The sequence below is a fragment of the Haliotis cracherodii genome, unplaced genomic scaffold, assembly GCF_022045235.1.
Source record: "Haliotis cracherodii isolate W230 unplaced genomic scaffold, xgHalCrac1.p SCAF_9, whole genome shotgun sequence".
Taxonomy (NCBI): domain Eukaryota; kingdom Metazoa; phylum Mollusca; class Gastropoda; order Lepetellida; family Haliotidae; genus Haliotis; species Haliotis cracherodii.
Window position 1 is genome coordinate 7,330,554 of NW_027266343.1, and position 20,884 is coordinate 7,351,437.

The following is a 20,884-nucleotide window of genomic DNA, read 5'->3' on the forward strand; positions in this document are numbered from 1 at the left end:
CCCAAAACAGAGGTAACAATCTCTTATTATCCATAAATAGCTCTAGAAAAGAAGTACTGGTGGTAATATACTTTTAGGAATAAGTTTCGAGAATCTCAGTGTTCAAAAGACATCAACTGTGATAGATCGTGACATAATCCATTACGGCTAACCCTCTTGTCAGCTCTTCCATGGGGAGGTTTTGGCCTAAGATAGTTCTTCCCCAGCGTGAAATAGCCAAGTTCACATATTTCCCAGGAAAGCAATATCCTTGGCCACGATTTCCCTCATTCTGGATTTCAGACATATACTGAACCAAAGAGAGGGATGGTTCATTCTTGGCCAGACACTCCCTTACTCGGGATTTCTGATATACTGAACCAAAGAGAGGGATGGTTCATTCTTGGCCAGACACTCCCTTACTCGGGATTTCTGATATACTGAACCAAAGAGAGGGATGGTTCATTCTTGGCCAGACACTCCCTTACCCGGGATTTCTGATATACTGAACCAAAGAGAGGGATGGTTCATTCTTGGCCAGACACTCCCTTACCCGGGATTTCTGATATACTGAACCAAAGAGAGGGATGGTTCATTCTTGGCCAGACACTCCCTTACCCGGGATTTTTGATATACTGAACCAAAGAAAGGGATGGTTCATTCTTGGCCAGATCTTCCCTCCAATGGATGTTAGATATCCAGTACATATGAGGAGGAAGCTTCAGTCTTGGCCAAACCTTCCCCAGGAAAGAACTGGCCATAGGGGCCTATCAGCCTGTTAAACTGGCACTTGATACAGGCATGCTCCTTTGTACAGGAAATGCTGAAGTGAAGTGCTGAAGTGAAGTGCTGAAGTGAAGTGCTTGTCACTGACCCACAAGTGTAGTTGTTCTGTCTAATGAGTGCCACGGTGTTGGGGGCACACTCTAGGGAGGAGCCAGCGAAGTGAGACAGAGTGCCGTCATTGGAACACACATCGCCAGTTGGCCTGTTGGCTGAAACCACAAATACAACAGTGTCTGAGTAGTGTGACAGTGTCTGGGTTCGCTGTTGACATTTGAGTGTGTGAGCTGTGTTTTAATGTTGCAATGCTTTAATTAAATCATGGAGCATCAAGGTCAAATGTGTCTTGTAAATGTGGAAGCCTCCAAAGGCACTCACAGAATGGAAATGTATGCAATGCATTAACATGATATCAAATATTTCTGAACATATCAGGTAGGGAGGCAACCCAAAATATTAATGTTATTTCAGCTCAATGGCTTAAAAATGGTTAATGTAAAAGGTGTAGGGCTCAGATACCTGCATTCTGGGAACACTAAAGTTTGTTTATTTGTTGTTTATTGTCACACTCAGCAATATCCAAGCTATATGACATCGGTCTGTAAATAACCAATCTGGACCAGACAATCCAGTGATTGACATCATGAGCATCGATCCATGCAATCGATGACATGCATCAAACAAGTCAGTGAGCCTGACCACCCGATCCCGTTAGTCGCCTCTTATGACAAGCATAGTCGCCATAGTCACAAGCATGGTCTGCTGAAGACCTGTTCTACCCTGGTTCTTCATGGGTCGGAACACAAACGTAACTTCATTAATCATATGAAGTTTTTTAATGTTTGCTTTTCATAAAAATTATTCCTATGGAACCAGGCAAAATATCTCTTCGTAAACAATTCATGTGAACAATCAAAATTCTGCACAGATGTTATATCAATATTGTATTTCATGAAACAAGTCAGTCTTATCCCTATGTATTGTAAATAGCATTATGACAAATATGATGCATTAACTAAGGAAATGAGAAAACAGACATGGAGTGTGTCATGTGGCTCACATGAGCATGAAGGAGTTCACTGGCTATTTCTTGTGTATTGACACCTGTGAGAGAAAACGTACATTGACAGTTGTTGAAGTTGTAGGGCACCACATCCTTTAATTCCTTGTTCTTGGTGTCGAGGTAGTCCTCCAGGTAGGTGATGATCTGCCCGTCACACTTGGTATATCCTTTCTTTGACATCTCCTCCATAGTACAGTTGACCACGCCCCAGTAAATCCTGCAAAGAGTCGTCAGTGAGTCAATGATATTAATCTGGGCATCCTCAGATGCCAACACATAACCTCAAGTCTGAAGCAAATGTCTGTATTCCCAACTTAGAGTAAGAATAAGGGCCTTTTGGTGAGTGAGTGAGTGAGTGAGTGAGTGAGTGAGTGAGTGAGTGGGTGAGTGAGTAAGGGCTTACGCCGCTCTTAGCAATATTCCAGCAATATCATGGTGGGGGACAGCAGAAATGGGTTTCGGACAATGTACCCATGTTAGGAATCGAACCCAGGTCTTCAGCGTGGTGAGTGAACACTTTAACCACTAGGCTACCCGACTGCCCAAAGGATATGAATAACTTAAAGGGCAAGTCAAGTCAACACAAGAACATTGAATATTATTTATACTTTAGGGCATACTTAAATCACAAATGTTTGACAAAAATTAAGTTTGAAAAATGGAAATAGCGTAAAATGCATGATAAAAAAGTGACAGGTGAAATTGTCCCCCAAATGTGGGGTATAAAAACGGTCAGTGTTTGATGCGCAGGGCAAGTTCAATGATGATGATGAACAGGCTGACGCCCAGTCTGCCTGCTTCTGCCTCAGATTTTGTGTTACATCACATCTTTTTTTAATCTGCCCATCCATTTGATTTCAGTGTCCACAACTTGATGTCACCTTAACTGCACTGATGATCCCTTCAGATACTTAGTCTGGGGATTATTCAATCCCTGATAGGTATTTATTGTGTGGAATACAGCCGAGGGCAGCAGGTGTTTTCTCACCCAAACAGGGTGTTAGTAATAAATCACTAGTCCCACAATTGTCAATTGTTATTTTAATTATTTACAATGTCAAGACCAAAGCTTGTTACACACTTTCAACAATGCCTGCAATGTCGTTATTTTTGTAGGACTCACAGAAATTGCAGAAACAGTGAAACGATTAAGATTCACAAGATGTATAAATGCAGCAATTATATCAGCCAATGAAAATGGTTGTCACCGCTGCGCGAGTAGCTTAAAGACCACGCCCCCTAATAGGTTTGGTTTGGAAGCTGATTACAGAGTGTGTGATTTCAGCATTCACTTGGACATTTAAATCCTTTCTACAATTATTTTGAATTTTTCTCTCGCAAACTGACTATGTGTAACTAGGAAAATTAATATTTTTTCGCAATCACTTTTCTCAATTTACTTGCCACTTACAAATGAGGAAAGTGTTTTGGCATTATTATGAAAGTTACAAATGCATCAGTAAACACATATGTCTTGGTCTGACAGCAATACTAGATGAACAAGAAGCTCAAAATGTGATTTAAGAGGTTTTCAAGAAGCATTTTTTAAATATGTGAAGAAAATGATCTTCTCAGAAATATAGAAACATTCAAACCAACCTTCTTCACTCATTTTAGCAGTACTTTTGTATTTCATAATATCAAAAATTCAACATTTCCAAGTGTACGGAAGAAAAAAAGGCTTGTAGTCAGCTATTTCAACATGTCATATAATTTTTACACCAAAATGCAAAAGCTTTCAATAGCTAAAGTAAAGTATCAGCTGAATTTATATCCTGTCCGTACCATTTTGGAAAAGGGAAATCAGAGTGTTCGACAAAGCCATTCATATTAACTGTACCACCCTATACTGAAGACGTGAAAATCAAACAACTCAAGTCTGTTTGAATGTCAGTGACAGCTTCAAACGAAGGGCAAGGTCACCACCGGAATAAGAAAAAACAACCATGATCTACGCAAAGCGGTTTACGTTAGAGGTAGGGAATGTTATTGTTCACATTTGGGATGTTTTGGATCACATAATCAGAAGTCAGGCAAACTTCTATGGAGTTTTCGATTTATTTGTATCGGAAATGTTCACCTTTAGTGATCTGGTCGTGCAGTCGTGTATGTTCATTCATGAACAAACACCTACGGAAGCAATGTCACAAAATACGCTTTGAATGACGACACTGATGGCACAACCGGAGCATCAAACGTAGGTCTAGATATCTGTCCAGATAGTTTAAATTGACTACATTTCACCACGCTTAACATTTTACATTAAATCAAATTGAAAGTTGTGAAAGTGGTCGTGTGTGTCCCGCTCATTGGGACCCTCGATCCATCGGTAGACATTGCATATGGATATGCATGGCTCGATTATATAATGTCTGCAGTAGCTCCATGCATAACTAATACAGAATGCAAAGCAAATTTAATGCATGTGACGATCTTGTTTGGTTTAATGGAGTGTGTGTAAATGTCTCTCGCTTTCGTGAGATTCCTTTAGTTCTGTTTTGTATTTGAGAAAGCGAATGACGTCTCGCGATTTTTTTATGAATGAAAAGAGTAGTTAGGGTGTTCACGGTTATCCAATCAAAACGAATAAAATTAGGTAACTTTGTACGACACACGTGTGATGTACGGATTTAGTATCTTACCACCTGTATATTCACCACGTGGGTAATAACAACAAATACAAACCTGCATGCATGCTCCTCTGGGATGATAGAAGCATTGAATTTTCCAAGAATAGCCCCGCATTCTGCAACAACGTCCATTGCAAAGCTGAAGTTCTCATCTCCTTGCAATGGGCACGGATTGTTGTCTGAAATATAACAGTGAGGCAGTTAGTGGATGTCGTTTAAAGCAACACTTGCAAGTGAGTGAGTTGGTTTGAGCTAAATGCCACTTTGAACATTATTTCAGTTATATCAGTTTCTATCTTTTCAAGAATTATTGGGGACAATTTATTTTTTTCGCTAAATTCATTAAGCTTACTTTCCACTTCTTTGGGACATCCACTGTAGTTCCTTCCAATACGTCTGACTAGGACATCGCTGTTGGTGATGAGGGCGTTGGTGATGGTGCTGTCATCACTACAGTTCAGGCTGCTCTGAACACAGTTGACGACCCCTCTGAAGACTCTGGATTGAAAGGTGGAAACTCATGGTGAGTCAGTTCATAAAACAAATTTCAACATTTACTGAAATGCAAAATAACCCCTCTTGAAACATATTACATTGAGGAATACTCTTTTGAAGACATACATTTTACATTAGAGGACATTTGGTTTACCACCAGAATTCAGCCACTATGACCAAATCCCTAATTCAATGATTAAGTGAGTGAGTTGGGTTTGACAGCTTCAATTCATAAACTGCTGTTTCAAATAGCTTATAAAATCAATATTTAGAATTATGCAATATATCGTGATATGTATCGCAACATGGGATTGTGCATTGTAAAATATTGACACTTAGATTAAAAACTCCAATACCCATCCCTAGTCCTGACCGACAGCCTCACTATTCTTTTCATTAACATTGTCAAAATCATGTATGAAGTGATCTCCGTTATTTACACCTACCACCATCAGATAACCGTTACTGACCCCTTGAAGTGAAAGTTTATTGATAGGGAATCGATACATATATCCTAAAGGCCGTGCTGTGACTCAAGTTATATTTGCTGTAATTCAACTTTTATATGTCAACATAATGTTTTCATGATCGAAATAGCAAGACAAAGGGAAACTTCCATGGTTACTAGTCAAATTGTTCCATATGTGAAAAATATCTGGCAATAGCAATTAGTTGTACCAAACTGATATGCTAGTGGTTATTATCATTTAATATATGTATGGCAAAAGCTACAAATGAAACAACACGACATTAACATCTCTTCAGCAGGACAAATCACAGCTTCACTTCTGTCAATAGGCGAGCAGTGAATGCATTCAGGAGTAATGCGAGAGAAGGTAAAAAAATAATGTATGTACAGTTGATTTCTACTTCTGGCTCAGTTTATGAGAACATACACACAGTAATCTTAATCTCTGCCTGTAATAACAATCCCTAGCAGAACCAGAAATACAATCTAAGTGGTTAATCATCATGCCTAGTGATATTTTATCTCAAATTTCACATTTCTATAGACCAACTTAGTTTGTTTGTTGTTTAAAATATTTAACATATTAATGTTATTTCAGTTCAATGGCTTAAAATGGTAGAGTGTAGGGCTCAGATACCTGCAATCTGGGAACACAAATGTTTGTTTATTTATTGTTTATCGCTGCACTCAGCAATATTCCAACTATGTGACGGTGGTCTGTAAATAAAAGAGTCTGGACCAGACAATCCAGTGATTGACATCATGAGCATCAATCCACGCAATTGGGATACGATGAAATGCATCAACCAAGTCAGCGAACCTGACCACCCGATCCTGTAAGTCGCCTCTTACGACAAGCATAGTCACCTTTTACGGTAACCATGGGTTGCTAAAGACCTATTCTACCCTGGATCTTCATGGGATAACTAACTTTGTTATCACCTATTAGTTCATTTCACTGAAGGGATAAAACATTTTCTACTACGCATTATACTCGAACGGGGTGTGCATTATGTTTGGTTATGCTATACTCAAGAAAACAGACTATAGTTCTTAGAAAAAGGTAAAGCAATATCATACCCGCAATCATTGGAATAGGCAAGCATGGCACAGTAACTGGTGGAGACAAAGAGTGGGATGATGTCTTCATTGGAGCACAGATCTTCAATTTTCCCATCACCATCTTTTGCCACTATAGCTGAAAATAGCCAAAACAAAACATGGCAGACACAATATTCTCTTGGAAAACATACAGCAATGACACAAGTCCACAGCACAAAAAACAAATAAGCTACTCACTTATCAAGACAATCACAAGTCGCTTCCATAAATGGAAATTTTTACAATAAACTGTATATTTATTTACTTATCCTATCTCACACTATGCATTTCTCCTTATTCTTTCTATCTAAGTGGAAAAGTGCCTAAACAAAGGTTTCCTGTTTTAAAAAAAAACAAATCCACATGAACACCCCTAGCATCACCCAGACACATTTGAGAAATGCATAGGCTGCATAAGTTTTATAATTTAGTATTAAGAAAGACATAAAATCACAAACATCTCTGTAAGAATCTAGCACCTCTATAAGGGTTCTTTGGAGAACAATTACCTGCACACTGTGTAAAATCAAAGGGAAATATGGTTGTGTTCTGGGAGGCCAGGAGGCGCACATAGTTGAAGTAGTCCTGGGCCAGTCCTCGTATTGAACAGGACTCACCCACTTTCATGAGCTCTCCTTGCACGCATGCAAGGCCACTGAGGAAGAACCTGACAAAACAAGGAGGCATGTGATGTCAACCAGTTCAGCACATAATAACACTTCATAACTCCTCAACACGTGTGCTGAATCAATGTTTCTAGGTTTGAACATGTACACCAAGTAAGTATTATTAATAATGCACTGCTGCTAAATGAGGTCTTATGTATACGGTAGACCACAAGGACACAATGTCCAATCATTGAAAAGGTTAATTACACCACAAGGGCCTCCTTATTTATTTAACAATTTCAACGATTAGACACCCGGGTACAAGTGCTGTAACAGTCTTAAACCATGTCCAACATTTATAGCACCTAAAATGCTTACAAAATATTGTTTCGTTAAAGATATATCGAAAGATATTCAGGAACTCTATGCTCAACTGTGAGAACACTGTCAGTCGGCCCTACACAAAGCACGTGAAATATGTTTCCCGTGCCTTTTGTACATGCACATGGCAAATTGCCCATTTGGGTTATGAAATGCATGTCCCGGGCAAGTTTACCATTCATTTTGGACCATTTTTTGCACATTTATCAGTCACCTAGATATTTAGTTGTCAATTTCATACAATTTCTCCCATGTAGCTGTGGCAGAAGACCATATACAGTAGCCTTCTGTGCGGACTTCGCCGGTTTGAATCCAGCTGGCGACAAACGTTTTTCATGAAATTGTTCTATCGTCAAATCAAGGACAGGGGAAAAATAGAAGATTTGTCATTGCCAAGTGGTGATTAACTAACAATTCAGTTAGTTAGACCACAGTCTAAGACAAAGGAGCCATGGTTTAATATTTTACAGTAAACTGTGTGATAATTATTGAGGTGGACATGGGTACAGCTGATGCCATGAAGCACAATCCTATTTCATCATCAATGAAGTGAGTGGCAGAAGTGGGGGTGGGTCATCTCACTTGCAGTTCTCCTCCAGAGTCAGCAAGGTGGTGTTCTGTACAAACATGTAGGCGAAACACTTGGACCCCGCTGCTGTACCCTCGGGCCTCATCAGTGCACTTGAACACGAGTCCACTCCTGAAACAGATTCAGCGGTCTAGTTAGAGAACAGGGGAGTTCTTCAACATTGGGGAGTGTAGACCATTATGCCTGGCTACAACAAATACTCTTTATCTGCATCTAAGGGATCGTTATGGCCAAAACAAGTTGCATTTATTCTAAAATTTGATACAGTGTCCATTATATATGGAAACACGCATGAATTTTGGACCACCTAAAGTTCGAAAATATTGTTTAGTTTCCCAAGGTAATGCCTCCCTCACCATAAATTTCCATTTCAGAGGTGAAGAAATTTGTGAACAGACATTGTGCTTACCTTCCACTTCTTTGGGACATCCACTGTAGTTCCTTCCAATACGTCTGACAAGGACATCGCTGTTGGTGATGAGGGCGTTGGTGATGATGCTGTTATCACTACAGTTCAGGCTGGTCTGAACACAGTTGACGACCCCTCTGAAGACTCTGAAACAGAAATGTGATGTGAGTGAGTGACTATGGTTCTACGCCGCTTTTAGCAATATTCCAGCCATATCAAGGCAGGGGACATCAGAGATGGGCTTCACACATTGTACCCATGTGGGGAATCAAACCTGGGTCTTTGGCATGATCAGCCAACACTTTAACCACTTGGCTTCCCCAACGCCCCAAATGTGATGTGAAGATTTATCCCTTGAAGGTTACGACGATGTCTGTAAGACCAGGAATGAATGGGTCCTGTTTGTTTCTTTAAGGCAGCACTTAGCAATATTCCAGCTATATGACGGCAGTCATTAATTAACCAAGTCTAAACCACACAATTCAATGATTGACATCATGAGCATCGATCTATGCAAATTGGATATGATGACATGCATCAACCAAGTTAGCCAGGCTGACCACCCGATCCCTTTAGTCGCCTCTTACAACAAGCATAGTTGCCTCATATGCCAAGAATGGGTTGCTGCAGACCTATTCTACCCCGGATCTTCATGGGATAACCAACTTTGTTATCACCTATTAGTTCATTTCACTGAAGGAATAAATCATTTTCTACTGCACATTATACTCAAATGGGGTGTGCATTATGTCTGGTTATGCTATACTCAAGAAAACAGACTATAGTTCTTAGAAAAAGGTAAAGCAATATCATACCCGCAATCATTGGAATAGGCAAGCATGGCACAGTAACTGGTGGAGACAAAAAGTGGGATGATTTCTTCATTGGAGCACAGATCTTCAATTTTCCCATCACCATCTTTTGCCACTATAGCTGAAAATAGCCAAAACAGCAATGACACAAGTCCACAGCACAAAAAACAAATAAGCTACTCACTTATCAAGACATCACAAGTCACTTTCAATAAATGGAAATTTTACAATAAATTGTATATTTATTTACTCATCCTATCTCACACTATGCATTTCTCCTTATCCTTTTGATCCTAAGTGGAAAAGTGCCCAAACAAAGGTTTCCTGTTTTAAAAAAACAAAACACATGAACACCCCTAGCATCACCCAGACACATTTGAGAAATGCATAGGCTGAGACAGGAGAAGTTTTAAAATTTAATATTAAGAAAGACATAAAAACACAAACATCTCTGTAAGAATCTAGCATCTCTCTAAGAGTCATGTGGAGAACAGTTACCTGCACACTGTGTAAAATCAAAGGGAAATATAGTTGTGTTCTGGGAGGCCAGGAGGCGCACATAGTTGAAGTAGTCCTGGGCCAGTCCTCGTATTGAACAGGACTCACCCACTTTCATGAGCTCTCCTTGCACGCATGCAAGGCCACTGAGGAAGAACCTGACAAAACAAGGAGGCATGTGATGTCAACCAGTTCAGCACATAATAACACTTCATAACTCCTCAACACGTGTGCTGAATCAATGTTTCTAGGTTTGAACATGTACACCAAGTAAGTATTATTAATAATGCACTGCTGCTAAATGAGGTCTTATGTATACGGTAGACCACAAGGACACAGTGTCTAATCATTGAAAAGGTTAATTACACCACAAGGCCCTCGTTGTTTATTTAACAATTTCAACGATCAGACACCCGGGTACAAGTGGTGCAACGGTCTTAAACCATGTCCAACATTTATAGCACCTAAAATGCTTACAAAATATTGTTTCGTTAAAGATATATCGAAAGATATTCAGGAACTCTATGCTCAACTGTGAGAACACTGTCAGTCGGCCCTACACAAAGCACGTGAAATATGTTTCCCGTGCCTTTTGTACATGCACATGGCAAATTGCCCATTTGGGTTATGAAATGCATGTCCCGGGCAAGTTTACCATTCATTTTGGACCATTTTTTGCACATTTATCAGTCACCTAGATATTTAGTTGTCAATTTCATACAATTTCTCCCATGTAGCTGTGGCAGAAGACCATATACAGTAGCCTTCTGTGCGGACTTCGCCGGTTTGAATCCAGCTGGCGACAAACGTTTTTCATGAAATTGTTCTATCGTCAAATCAAGGACAGGGGAAAAATAGAAGATTTGTCATTGCCAAGTGGTGATTAACTAACAATTCAGTTAGTTAGACCACAGTCTAAGACAAAGGAGCCATGGTTTAATATTTTACAGTAAACTGTGTGATAATTATTGAGGTGGACATGGGTACAGCTGATGCCATGAAGCACAATCCTATTTCATCATCAATGAAGTGAGTGGCAGAAGTGGGGGTGGGTCATCTCACTTGCAGTTCTCCTCCAGAGTCAGCAAGGTGGTGTTCTGTACAAACATGTAGGCGAAACACTTGGACCCCGCTGCTGTACCCTTGGGCCTCATCAGTGCACTTGAACACGAGTCCACTCCTGAAACAGATTCAGCGGTCTAGTTAGAGAACAGGGGAGTTCTTCAACATTGGGGAGTGTAGACCATTATGCCTGGCTACAACAAATACTCTTTATCTGCATCTAAGGGATCGTTATGGCCAAAACAAGTTGCATTTATTCTAAAATTTGATACAGTGTCCATTATATATGGAAACACGCATGAATTTTGGACCTCCTAAAGTTCGAAAATATTGTTTAGTTTCCCAAGGTAATGCCTCCCTCACCATAAATTTCCATTTCAGAGGTGAAGAAATTTGTGAACAGACATTGTGCTTACCTTCCACTTCTTTGGGACATCCACTGTAGTTCCTTCCAATACGTCTGACAAGGACATCGCTGTTGGTGATGAGGGCGTTGGTGATGATGCTGTTATCACTACAGTTCAGGCTGGTCTGAACACAGTTGACGACCCCTCTGAAGACTCTGAAACAGAAATGTGATGTGAGTGAGTGACTATGGTTCTACGCCGCTTTTAGCAATATTCCAGCCATATCAAGGCAGGGGACATCAGAGATGGGCTTCACACATTGTACCCATGTGGGGAATCAAACCTGGGTCTTTGGCATGATCAGCCAACACTTTAACCACTTGGCTTCCCCAACGCCCCAAATGTGATGTGAAGATTTATCCCTTGAAGGTTACGACGATGTCTGTAAGACCAGGAATGAATGGGTCCTGTTTGTTTCTTTAAGGCAGCACTCAGCAATATTCCAGCTATATGACGGCAGTCATTAATTAACCAAGTCTAAACCACACAATTCAATGATTGACATCATGAGCATCGATCTATGCAAATTGGATATGATGACATGCATCAACCAAGTTAGCCAGGCTGACCACCCGATCCCTTTAGTCGCCTCTTACAACAAGCATAGTTGCCTCATATGCCAAGAATGGGTTGCTGCAGACCTATTCTACCCCGGATCTTCATGGGATAACCAACTTTGTTATCACCTATTAGTTCATTTCACTGAAGGAATAAATCATTTTCTACTGCACATTATACTCAAATGGGGTGTGCATTATGTCTGGTTATGCTATACTCAAGAAAACAGACTATAGTTCTTAGAAAAAGGTAAAGCAATATCATACCCGCAATCATTGGAATAGGCAAGCATGGCACAGTAACTGGTGGAGACAAAAAGTGGGATGATGTCTTCATTGGAGCACAGATCTTCAATTTTCCCATCACCATCTTTTGCCACTATAGCTGAAAATAGCCAAAACAGCAATGACACAAGTCCACAGCACAAAAAACAAATAAGCTACTCACTTGTCAAGACATCACAAGTCACTTTCAATAAATGGAAATTTTACAATAAATTGTATATTTATTTACTCATCCTATCTCACACTATGCAATTCTCCTTATTCTTTTGATCCTAAGTGGAAATGTGCCCAAACAAAGGTTTCCTGTTTTAAAAAAACAAAACACATGAACACCCCTAGCATCACCCAGACACATTTGAGAAATGCATAGGCTGAGACAGGAGAAGTTTTAAAATTTAATATTAAGAAAGACATAAAAACACAAACATCTCTGTAAGAATCTAGCACCTCTCTAAGAGTCATGTGGAGAACAGTTACCTGCACACTGTGTAAAATCAAAGGGAAATATAGTTGTGTTCTGGGAGGCCAGGAGGCGCACATAGTTGAAGTAGTCCTGGGCCAGTCCTCGTATTGAACAGGACTCACCCACTTTCATGAGCTCTCCTTGCACACATGCAAGGCCACTGAGGAAGAACCTGACAAAACAAGGAGGCATGTGATGTCAACCAGTTCAGGACAAAATCTACTGGTATCTAGAAAGGTATTTGCATTACATGCAATCACAGATGCAGTCTCTGCCTTTTCCAGACAGACCCAAAACATTTCTACAAATAGTTATGATAATCCATATTGACTTTGCCCAACAATGTGACAGTCAATCTCACTAATGTCTATTTATCTTTGATCCCAAATAATGTCCAATGCAGTACAACATAGTCCCTTTCCTCGAGTTTCTCTAAAAGCAAGTTATAAGCATTTCCAGTTTAACATGATGTATGCGACTCAATGAAAGTAGGTCACTGTGACCTGTCATCACTTGTCATATACAGGTATTCAAATAAAATAATAAAGAAATGGATTACACTTTAAAAATATCCCAAGAAAAAAGCAAAACAAAATACACAAATATCCTTCATTGTGACCACAATTATTTTCTATCTCAGCTCTACCTTATGAATGACATTCAGTAGTTTCTTCTCGAGGGAGGAGGTAAACAATCTTCTTTTCATGCTATGACCTTGACGATAACCTTGACATATTAATGCATAACATAACAACAAGCATAAGGCTTTGGAAACATGCAGCAAATGGCATCTTGGTGAAAATGGAACATGTACCAGCAAATGCCTTTCATTGTGACCTTGACATAACATGTTGGTCACCCATGACCTTCTGCTGATTTTGACCCCATCCTAAGGATGAGAAGTACTTCTCATCCTTAGGATGGGGTCAAAATCAGCAGAAGGTCATGAGTTTCATTGAAAATTCTTCTTGAGTTAATTTGTTTCCGACTATGACCTTGAGGAACACTCAGATGACAGATAAATATAAAGATACAGATAAAGGAGGTGTACATTATATGATATCCCTTAGATGTCAAAGCGCCAGATAGCTCCCGTGGTCTAGTGGTAGAGCGTCAGCCTGACCGCGTCATACCAAAAGACGTTAAAAGATAGTTTTTGTTGTTACCCTGTCTGGCACTCGACGGCAAAAAGCAAAAGCAAAGTGTGGCTGTGGGGGCAATGAGATTCCATGGTTTGCTTAAAATACACTTGAGGAACTCAACATTTGTGGTGAATCAGTGTGTCTTGGTTTGAAGGTGACCACCAAGTTATTACTCTTGGTGCACTGCAGACAAATGAGGAACAGTCAACCAAGTTAGTCATCGATGGAGGAATAATTTGACCAAGAAGGCTACTAACATCTTCAGGTTATCATGACTGAATTTTGTTTCACAAATAAACTGTGATAATTATTGAGGTGGACATGGGTACAGCTGATGCCATGAAGCACAATCCTATTTTATCATCAATGAAGTGAGTGGCAGAAGTGGGGGTGGGTCATCTCACTTGCAGTTCTCCTCCAGAGTCAGCAAGGTGGTGTTCTGTACAAACATGTAGGCGAAACACTTGGCCCCCGCTGCTGTACCCTCGGGCCTCATCAGTGCACTTGAACATGAGTCCACTCCTGAAACAGAATAGACATAGTCTAATTAAAACGGAGGAGTACTGCAGAATATAAAATTAAAACCATCATATCATACATCAGTTAAGGTAGAAAACTAAATTTGATGTGCATGCAAAAGATGTGACAAGAGTTCAAATGTTGTTAAACTTATTCTCTTTCTTTTGCACTTTCAAAACAAACAAAAAGGAAATATTATCCCTTTCACTATTTTAAGATATTGGGAAATATCACTGTGAGGAGTTTAGGACATTCAGTGTGCACATAGAAAATGAACACCTCTGAATGCGTGTCCTTCACAAAATATCTACAATTATGAGTATATATTTCTCCACAGTACAAAAAACCCACAAGATCCAATAGAAAAAATCATTCCTATTGCAAATCTGCATCTACAAATCTTACAGGCTGAGAACAATCCAAGAATTGAATGATCTGTATAACCAACTCCCTCCTTACCTCCCCCTGGGGAACATTTGCTGTAGTCAATGCCAAGCCGACGAATGAGGACGTTGCTATTAGAGACAAGTGTCTGGGAGATGGCGGTGGTATCATTACACTGAAGGACGAGCCCCACACATTGAACTAGTCCTGGCAGGGCACTGGATTGAAAGGTACAACACTTGTCAGCAATCATTCCAAAAGAATCAAAACTTCACAAATCAATATACCAAGGGAATGAATCAAGGGTACAAATACAACTGAATATGTGAGTGCTATATATATATATTTATATATACTTAGACATATAGATAGATAAAATACAAAAGTCTAAAGATGAGCTGTATAACTTACTCAACCAGTTTTACGAATGTGATTTTCAAGATATAAAACTTCACACAATGAGTGAATACTGTTCAATGCTGCAATCAACAATATTCCAGCTACATCATGACAGTTTATAAATAATTGAACTCGGAACAGACAAACCAGTGATTGAAAGCAGATACTGATACAGTCACATAACTCTGTAATTCAAGTTCATTATCAGAGTGAGTGAGTGAGTGAGGTGGGTTTAACGTCGCTTTTAACAGTATTCCAGTTATATCACGGCGTGTCAGCTTAATGTGGGAGGAAAGCCCGAAGTGATGCAGGTGCCAGATGTTTACCACTTCTGTGAAACCCACGAGCATGGGTATGGTGCTGACAAATCTAGAAACATAATGGGGACGAAACGGGATTCGAACCCACAATCTAAGGTTTCTTGCGTGACCAAGGGAGGCAACTCTGCACAGCGAATCACAGCGCCATAGACGGCTGGGCCACCCATGCCCCCTCATTATCAGAAGCATGTCCTTGTAAGACCTGCACAGATGACTGAGACATACATACGTGCAACTTCCTAATGCATACTGAGCACACACACTGGTAGACGTGTAGAGAGGGATGGTGGCAAAATTAGAACAGTGATCTGAGGTAGCTACATCAACTGCTTCAGCAACTTGCGCTGAAAACAATCAAATCGTGTGAATGAGCAAAAACAACCACAGTCTCTATAGCTCACCTGCCTGTTCTATATTAATTATTGCAGAATAGCCAAATTACAAGGTGGATACCATCAGACTGTTTCACAAAGTGACTATCACAAAAAGTCAGCAATATCCAGGTTTATCATAGAAGTCAGTAAATAACCAAGTCTGGTCCACACAAACCACTGGTAGATGATCACATGATGAAAGTTCACGGTGTTGGTTCAAGATAACATGCAATCAGTCATGTCACTCTATTCTGACCTGGAATCTTCACAGCAGCATTGATCGTTGAGTCTATTAACTCGTTACAAAGCTAAATCAACATTAGGTAATCAAGAGTCAGTTAAAATACATACTGCTGATCAAAGATGTTACCATAGTGAAAAAAAACACGCACTATGTATGTATGTTTACCAGGTGAACATTGCATGCATGCATGCATGCACGCAAACACACACGCAAACGCACGCACGCACGCACGCATGCACGCACACACACACACACACACAGAGAACATATTACACTCAGATCACATGTCAAAGAAATCTATGTGTACTTCATTGAATATATTTTGTATTTGTTGTTAACTTTGCACTCAGCAATATTATAGTTATATGACAGCGGTCTGTAAATAATCAAGTCTGGACAGACAATCCAGTGATTGATATCATGAGCATCGATCCACACAACTTGGATATGATGACATGCATCAACCAAGTCAGCATGTCTGACCATCCGATCCCATTAGTCACCTCATACAACAAGCATAGTCACCTTTCATGGCAAGCATGGGTTGCTGAAGACCTATTCTAACCCGGATCTTCACGGGTGACATTTGCATGGGATTTCATGGCATTTGATTGGCTAACCAAGCAATTGTTAGGAGTCATTATTGCAACAATTACCTGTAAAGGAAGTGACATGAAATGAAATCTACGAGTCGTCATAGCAACAGTTACCTCTACACTGCATGACATCATACACCAGGTAGGGTAGTTTCTGTGAAGCCATGTACGGCACAAGTTCAAAGATCTGGCTGCCAAGTTGCTTTATAGTACAAGTAATGTTCACTTCCAAGAACTCTCTCCTCAAGCATGCTAGCGCACTGATGAAGAGGCTGTGACAGAACAAGAAAAATAGATAGTACTCAAATTTTATCTGGACATTTTATCATTGAATGATAAACCAACCTTCTTATAGACCCACCATTCGATATTCGGAGGCGGCAGGGGGATTATTGTTTGAGACAGGACATTTTGGTCACTCCTTCAAAACATGTAATGTTTCTTCTGTTGTTTCTTTGTTTTTTGTTTGTTGTTCAAAGCTGTACTCAGCAATATTCCAGCATATGAAGGGTGTCTGCTAATAACCAAATCTGGACTAGACAATCAAGTGATTGACGTCATGAGCATTTATCTATGCATTTGGGACATGCGAGCCTGGCCACCCAATCCTGTTAGTCGCCTCTTACGACAAGTACAGTCGAGTGAGTGAGTATGGCTTTATGCCGCTTTTATCAATATTCCAGAAATATCACGGAAGAGGATACCAGATATGAGCTTCACACATTGTACCCATGTCTGGAATCAAACCCAGGTCTTGGGCATGACGAGCGAACGCTTTAACCACTAGGCTACCCGACCGCCCAATTTTTTTTCTCAATTCACAACATAGTCACAAGAATAAAATACCTTGTTACCTAATAATTTAGTCAACATAGTATCAGTCAGTATCATTACCAGTCAAAGCCATCAGCAATCTTGCACCTTTAACGGCGACCAATTTGAATGAGTGAGTGAGTTGGGTTTAACGCCGCTTTTAACATTATTCCAGTTATATCGTGGCGTGTCAGCTTAATGTGGGAGGAAAGCCCAAAGTGATGCAGGTCTCAGATGTTTACCATTTCGGTGAAACCCACGAGAACGGGTATGGTGATGACAAACCTAGAAACATAATTGGGGCGAACCGGGATTCAAACCCACAATCTAAGGTTTCTGGCGTGTCCAAGGGACGCAACTCTGCATAGCGAATCGCGGCGCCTTAGAAGACTGGGCCACCCGTGCACCCCCAATTTGAATGAACAAAGGACATAAAAACTGAAAACTCACTTGCAGTTTTCCTCCACAGTTAAGAGGGTGGTGTTCATGGTGTACATGTAGGCAAAACATTTGGCAGAGGCTGCATTACTCTCATTTTTCGCTACAATCCCTTCACATTGTCCAGGATATTCACCTGAAAAAAACCGAGAGATCATCTACCATTGTAAAATGACACCACATTCAATAGGTATTAAGTTCGATCATTACAATGAAGACAACTTTGATTTCATTTTCTTTCCACTTACTGCTAACCAGATGACTTCAGTTATCACATATACATCATCCAATGTATCACAGCATACCATTACGACATTTATACCATTCAATGGTAATGTGATATCTGTCTCAGAACTATGACAGTTCATGCAGAAAAAGATTTTGCATTTTACAGTATCATAAATATTAACGCTGCCGGTTCCAAATGAAATTTCCAGGCATTGAACATTCAAGGAAGTTCGGACAGGAAGAACTCAATCACCCGATTCCCACAATAACACAGTAACAAGGCAGACTGTACCTGAACAGCTGTTCGCTGCAAGAGGAAAGACTGTCTGAAGGTCATCCAAAGTTGAATTAATGGCCTCTCTGACCTGCTCAACAGTGCAGCTGGCTCGGACACTTTCATACATGGCCGTCTGAACGCATTGTACTATTGCTCTGAAATTTAAAAAAATTGGACATGATTTTAATCAGACTCAAAATATGCAATTAACAGTAGTGCCACTGAGAGTGGGGAGTTCATTTTAAACAGCCAACGCTTTGGACTGAAACTTCAGGCATATTCTCCCATCATCAAGGGTTATAGCAGCTACTATGAACTCGGTCAGTGTGATCACGGAGTCCCCAGTTGGCTACAGCAGTAGCTACTATAAACATGGCACTACTGTCAGTGTGATCACCCAGTCCCCAGTTGGCTACAGCAATAGCTACTATAAACACAGCACTACTGTCAGTGTGATCACCGAGTCCCCAGTTGGCTACAGCAGCAGCTACTCTAAACATGGCACTACTGTCAGTGTGATCGCCCAGTCCCCAGTTGGCTTGTATAGTAGCAGTAGCTACTATAAGCACAGCACTTCTGTGAATGAAATGATAGATCAAACTTGACTTACTGGCATCGACTGAACTTAGGAAGTGTTTTATCCAGAACATTATCTAAAAACTTTCTGCAGACTCTTCCTAGAATGACCTTCCCCAGAAACTCCTTGTCCAGACAGGGAACCTTGATGTCAACAGCATTCTTGATGTAATCTGGTCCAACACAAATATATCATCAAATGAATACTAGTTGGTGTAATTGAATTGTTAGTAGAGATTCTAGAAATCACTATCAGTCAGTGAGTACCCTGTGTACCCTTCCCAACAAGCTGTGTATTAATGCAGCTTTGAATAAACCACAGATTATCAACTCGTACATACCTGAGCATTTTGGTGCAGCTGGTAAAGATGTCGTTTTTAATGTTGCTAAAAGATCTGGAGTTCGTATCAAAGCAGTTGTTGCATAGTCAGGAAGAACTTTGTCAAAAGCCTCCATGTTGCAAGTTGGATCAGCATGAAGATTCTCCATACAGCGCACAGCCTCATAGTACGTCCTAGAACAGGGATATGGTGAATGTATATTTACGCAACACAAGTCATTATTCATGGTTCATTAACAACTTTAGCCACTACATTTAAAGCCTCCTTACAACCTCTGCAAGTCTGTGTGAATATTAGAATCATCACAGCTCTTTCATTGCTGTGAAGGTGAAATGGGGTTTAACGTCGCGTCCAAGATTATTGCACTTATATAGCAATGTGCATGCACGTGTGTGTGTGTGTGGCTGCTTGTACTAGTCTGGACTGATGCCGATTTATAGTGCTAGCACACTGAGATACCATACAGCAGTTTAACCTGGATACCCTACTCAGACTCCAAGCCGACCAGTCCTTGTTTTAGCCCCTTAATGCCGAGCACCAGCCAGGGTAACAACAAGTACCATCTTTTAACGTTAGCTGACTGAGGACTGAATCTGGACCTGTCGAATAATAGAGTACAAAACCTGACACTTTTCTGGAGGTAACAAATCAAATTTTATTCATTTTTTCAGCCACTGTGACCACTAAGCCCACTTGTTCGTCACCCCTTATCGATAAGCATGGAGGCTTATGCTGATGGGCATAGGTCTTCTTTTAAAAAAAAGAAACCTTGAAAGTTGTCCCATATGTGCTAAATATCTGCTACTACTTTATTTCTTCATCTCCCATAATAAGTTGTCAGCAAATGGATCACAGGCTCAAGATCGAAGGTCCACGTTAAAGTGAGTGAGTGAGTTAATATTTAACGTCACATCGTCAATATTTCAGCCACATTGTGACGATCCACATGAAAGTAAGCAGCCTGACCCTTCAGACAATAACTAAAACATGGAGCTTCCAATCAACACCGACATTAACAGTGGTTTCATACAAAGGTTATTTCAGGTTTATCCATGTGATTGGTCTACATTCAGTCATTTATTACCAACTTTCTTCCATTTCCGGCTACCTCCATATTGGCACAGAAACTCAAACACGCAGAAATGGTGTTGACTATGGTTGACCAAGTTCACAAAACTACAATAAGAATCAAATTTTATTTATTTGATGGTTCATATACAGCAATGTCAGGGAGCCCATTTTATGGTTGTATTTTTAAGTCAAGCATTCTCTCACAGGAACATGGTCGTCATGTGTATTCAGCTTGGTATCAGAAATGAGGTTTAGGTGAGATTTCTTTATGTGACTACAGCCAAAACAAGACTTTATGGCCAAGATGTAATAGAGGTAAGGTATTCAAAGGAATTACAAGGTTCAGGTAGTAAGGGACACAAGATGATCGCGTCATGGTGCATCTGACAATGAGACTGTTCCCTGAAGTGAGCGAGTTACTGTTAACATCTCACTCAACACTATTCCATCCATCCATTGTCAGCCTGTGAAATGTGAATAATGACGTCTTCACCAAAGAAACAAGTGATTGATAACATCCACCTGCTCGCCTGCCTGACCAACAGCCCGCCCACCCACCCTGCCCATGGCT

At 40.3% G+C, this 20,884-nt stretch overlaps 1 protein-coding gene across 1 annotated transcript in view; it reads right to left on the reverse strand.

Annotated features, from left to right (window-relative positions):
* Window positions 1-20,884, reverse strand: part of LOC139452728 (uncharacterized) — a 143,866-nt gene that overhangs the window by 68,345 nt on the left and 54,637 nt on the right. The window contains exons 19-40 of the mRNA XM_071234304.1: window positions 19,243-19,415; window positions 18,936-19,074; window positions 18,341-18,480; window positions 17,833-17,956; window positions 16,684-16,841; window positions 15,585-15,699; window positions 14,712-14,854; window positions 14,138-14,255; window positions 12,606-12,763; window positions 12,111-12,228; window positions 11,296-11,441; window positions 10,880-10,997; window positions 9,818-9,975; window positions 9,323-9,440; window positions 8,508-8,653; window positions 8,092-8,209; window positions 7,030-7,187; window positions 6,500-6,617; window positions 4,808-4,953; window positions 4,511-4,634; window positions 1,885-2,042; window positions 854-974 (exon numbers count right to left, since the gene is read on the reverse strand). Coding sequence (XP_071090405.1) covers window positions 854-974; window positions 1,885-2,042; window positions 4,511-4,634; window positions 4,808-4,953; window positions 6,500-6,617; window positions 7,030-7,187; window positions 8,092-8,209; window positions 8,508-8,653; window positions 9,323-9,440; window positions 9,818-9,975; window positions 10,880-10,997; window positions 11,296-11,441; window positions 12,111-12,228; window positions 12,606-12,763; window positions 14,138-14,255; window positions 14,712-14,854; window positions 15,585-15,699; window positions 16,684-16,841; window positions 17,833-17,956; window positions 18,341-18,480; window positions 18,936-19,074; window positions 19,243-19,415 — 3,015 coding nt within the window. The remainder of the gene's footprint in view (window positions 1-853; window positions 975-1,884; window positions 2,043-4,510; window positions 4,635-4,807; window positions 4,954-6,499; window positions 6,618-7,029; window positions 7,188-8,091; window positions 8,210-8,507; window positions 8,654-9,322; window positions 9,441-9,817; window positions 9,976-10,879; window positions 10,998-11,295; window positions 11,442-12,110; window positions 12,229-12,605; window positions 12,764-14,137; window positions 14,256-14,711; window positions 14,855-15,584; window positions 15,700-16,683; window positions 16,842-17,832; window positions 17,957-18,340; window positions 18,481-18,935; window positions 19,075-19,242; window positions 19,416-20,884) is intronic.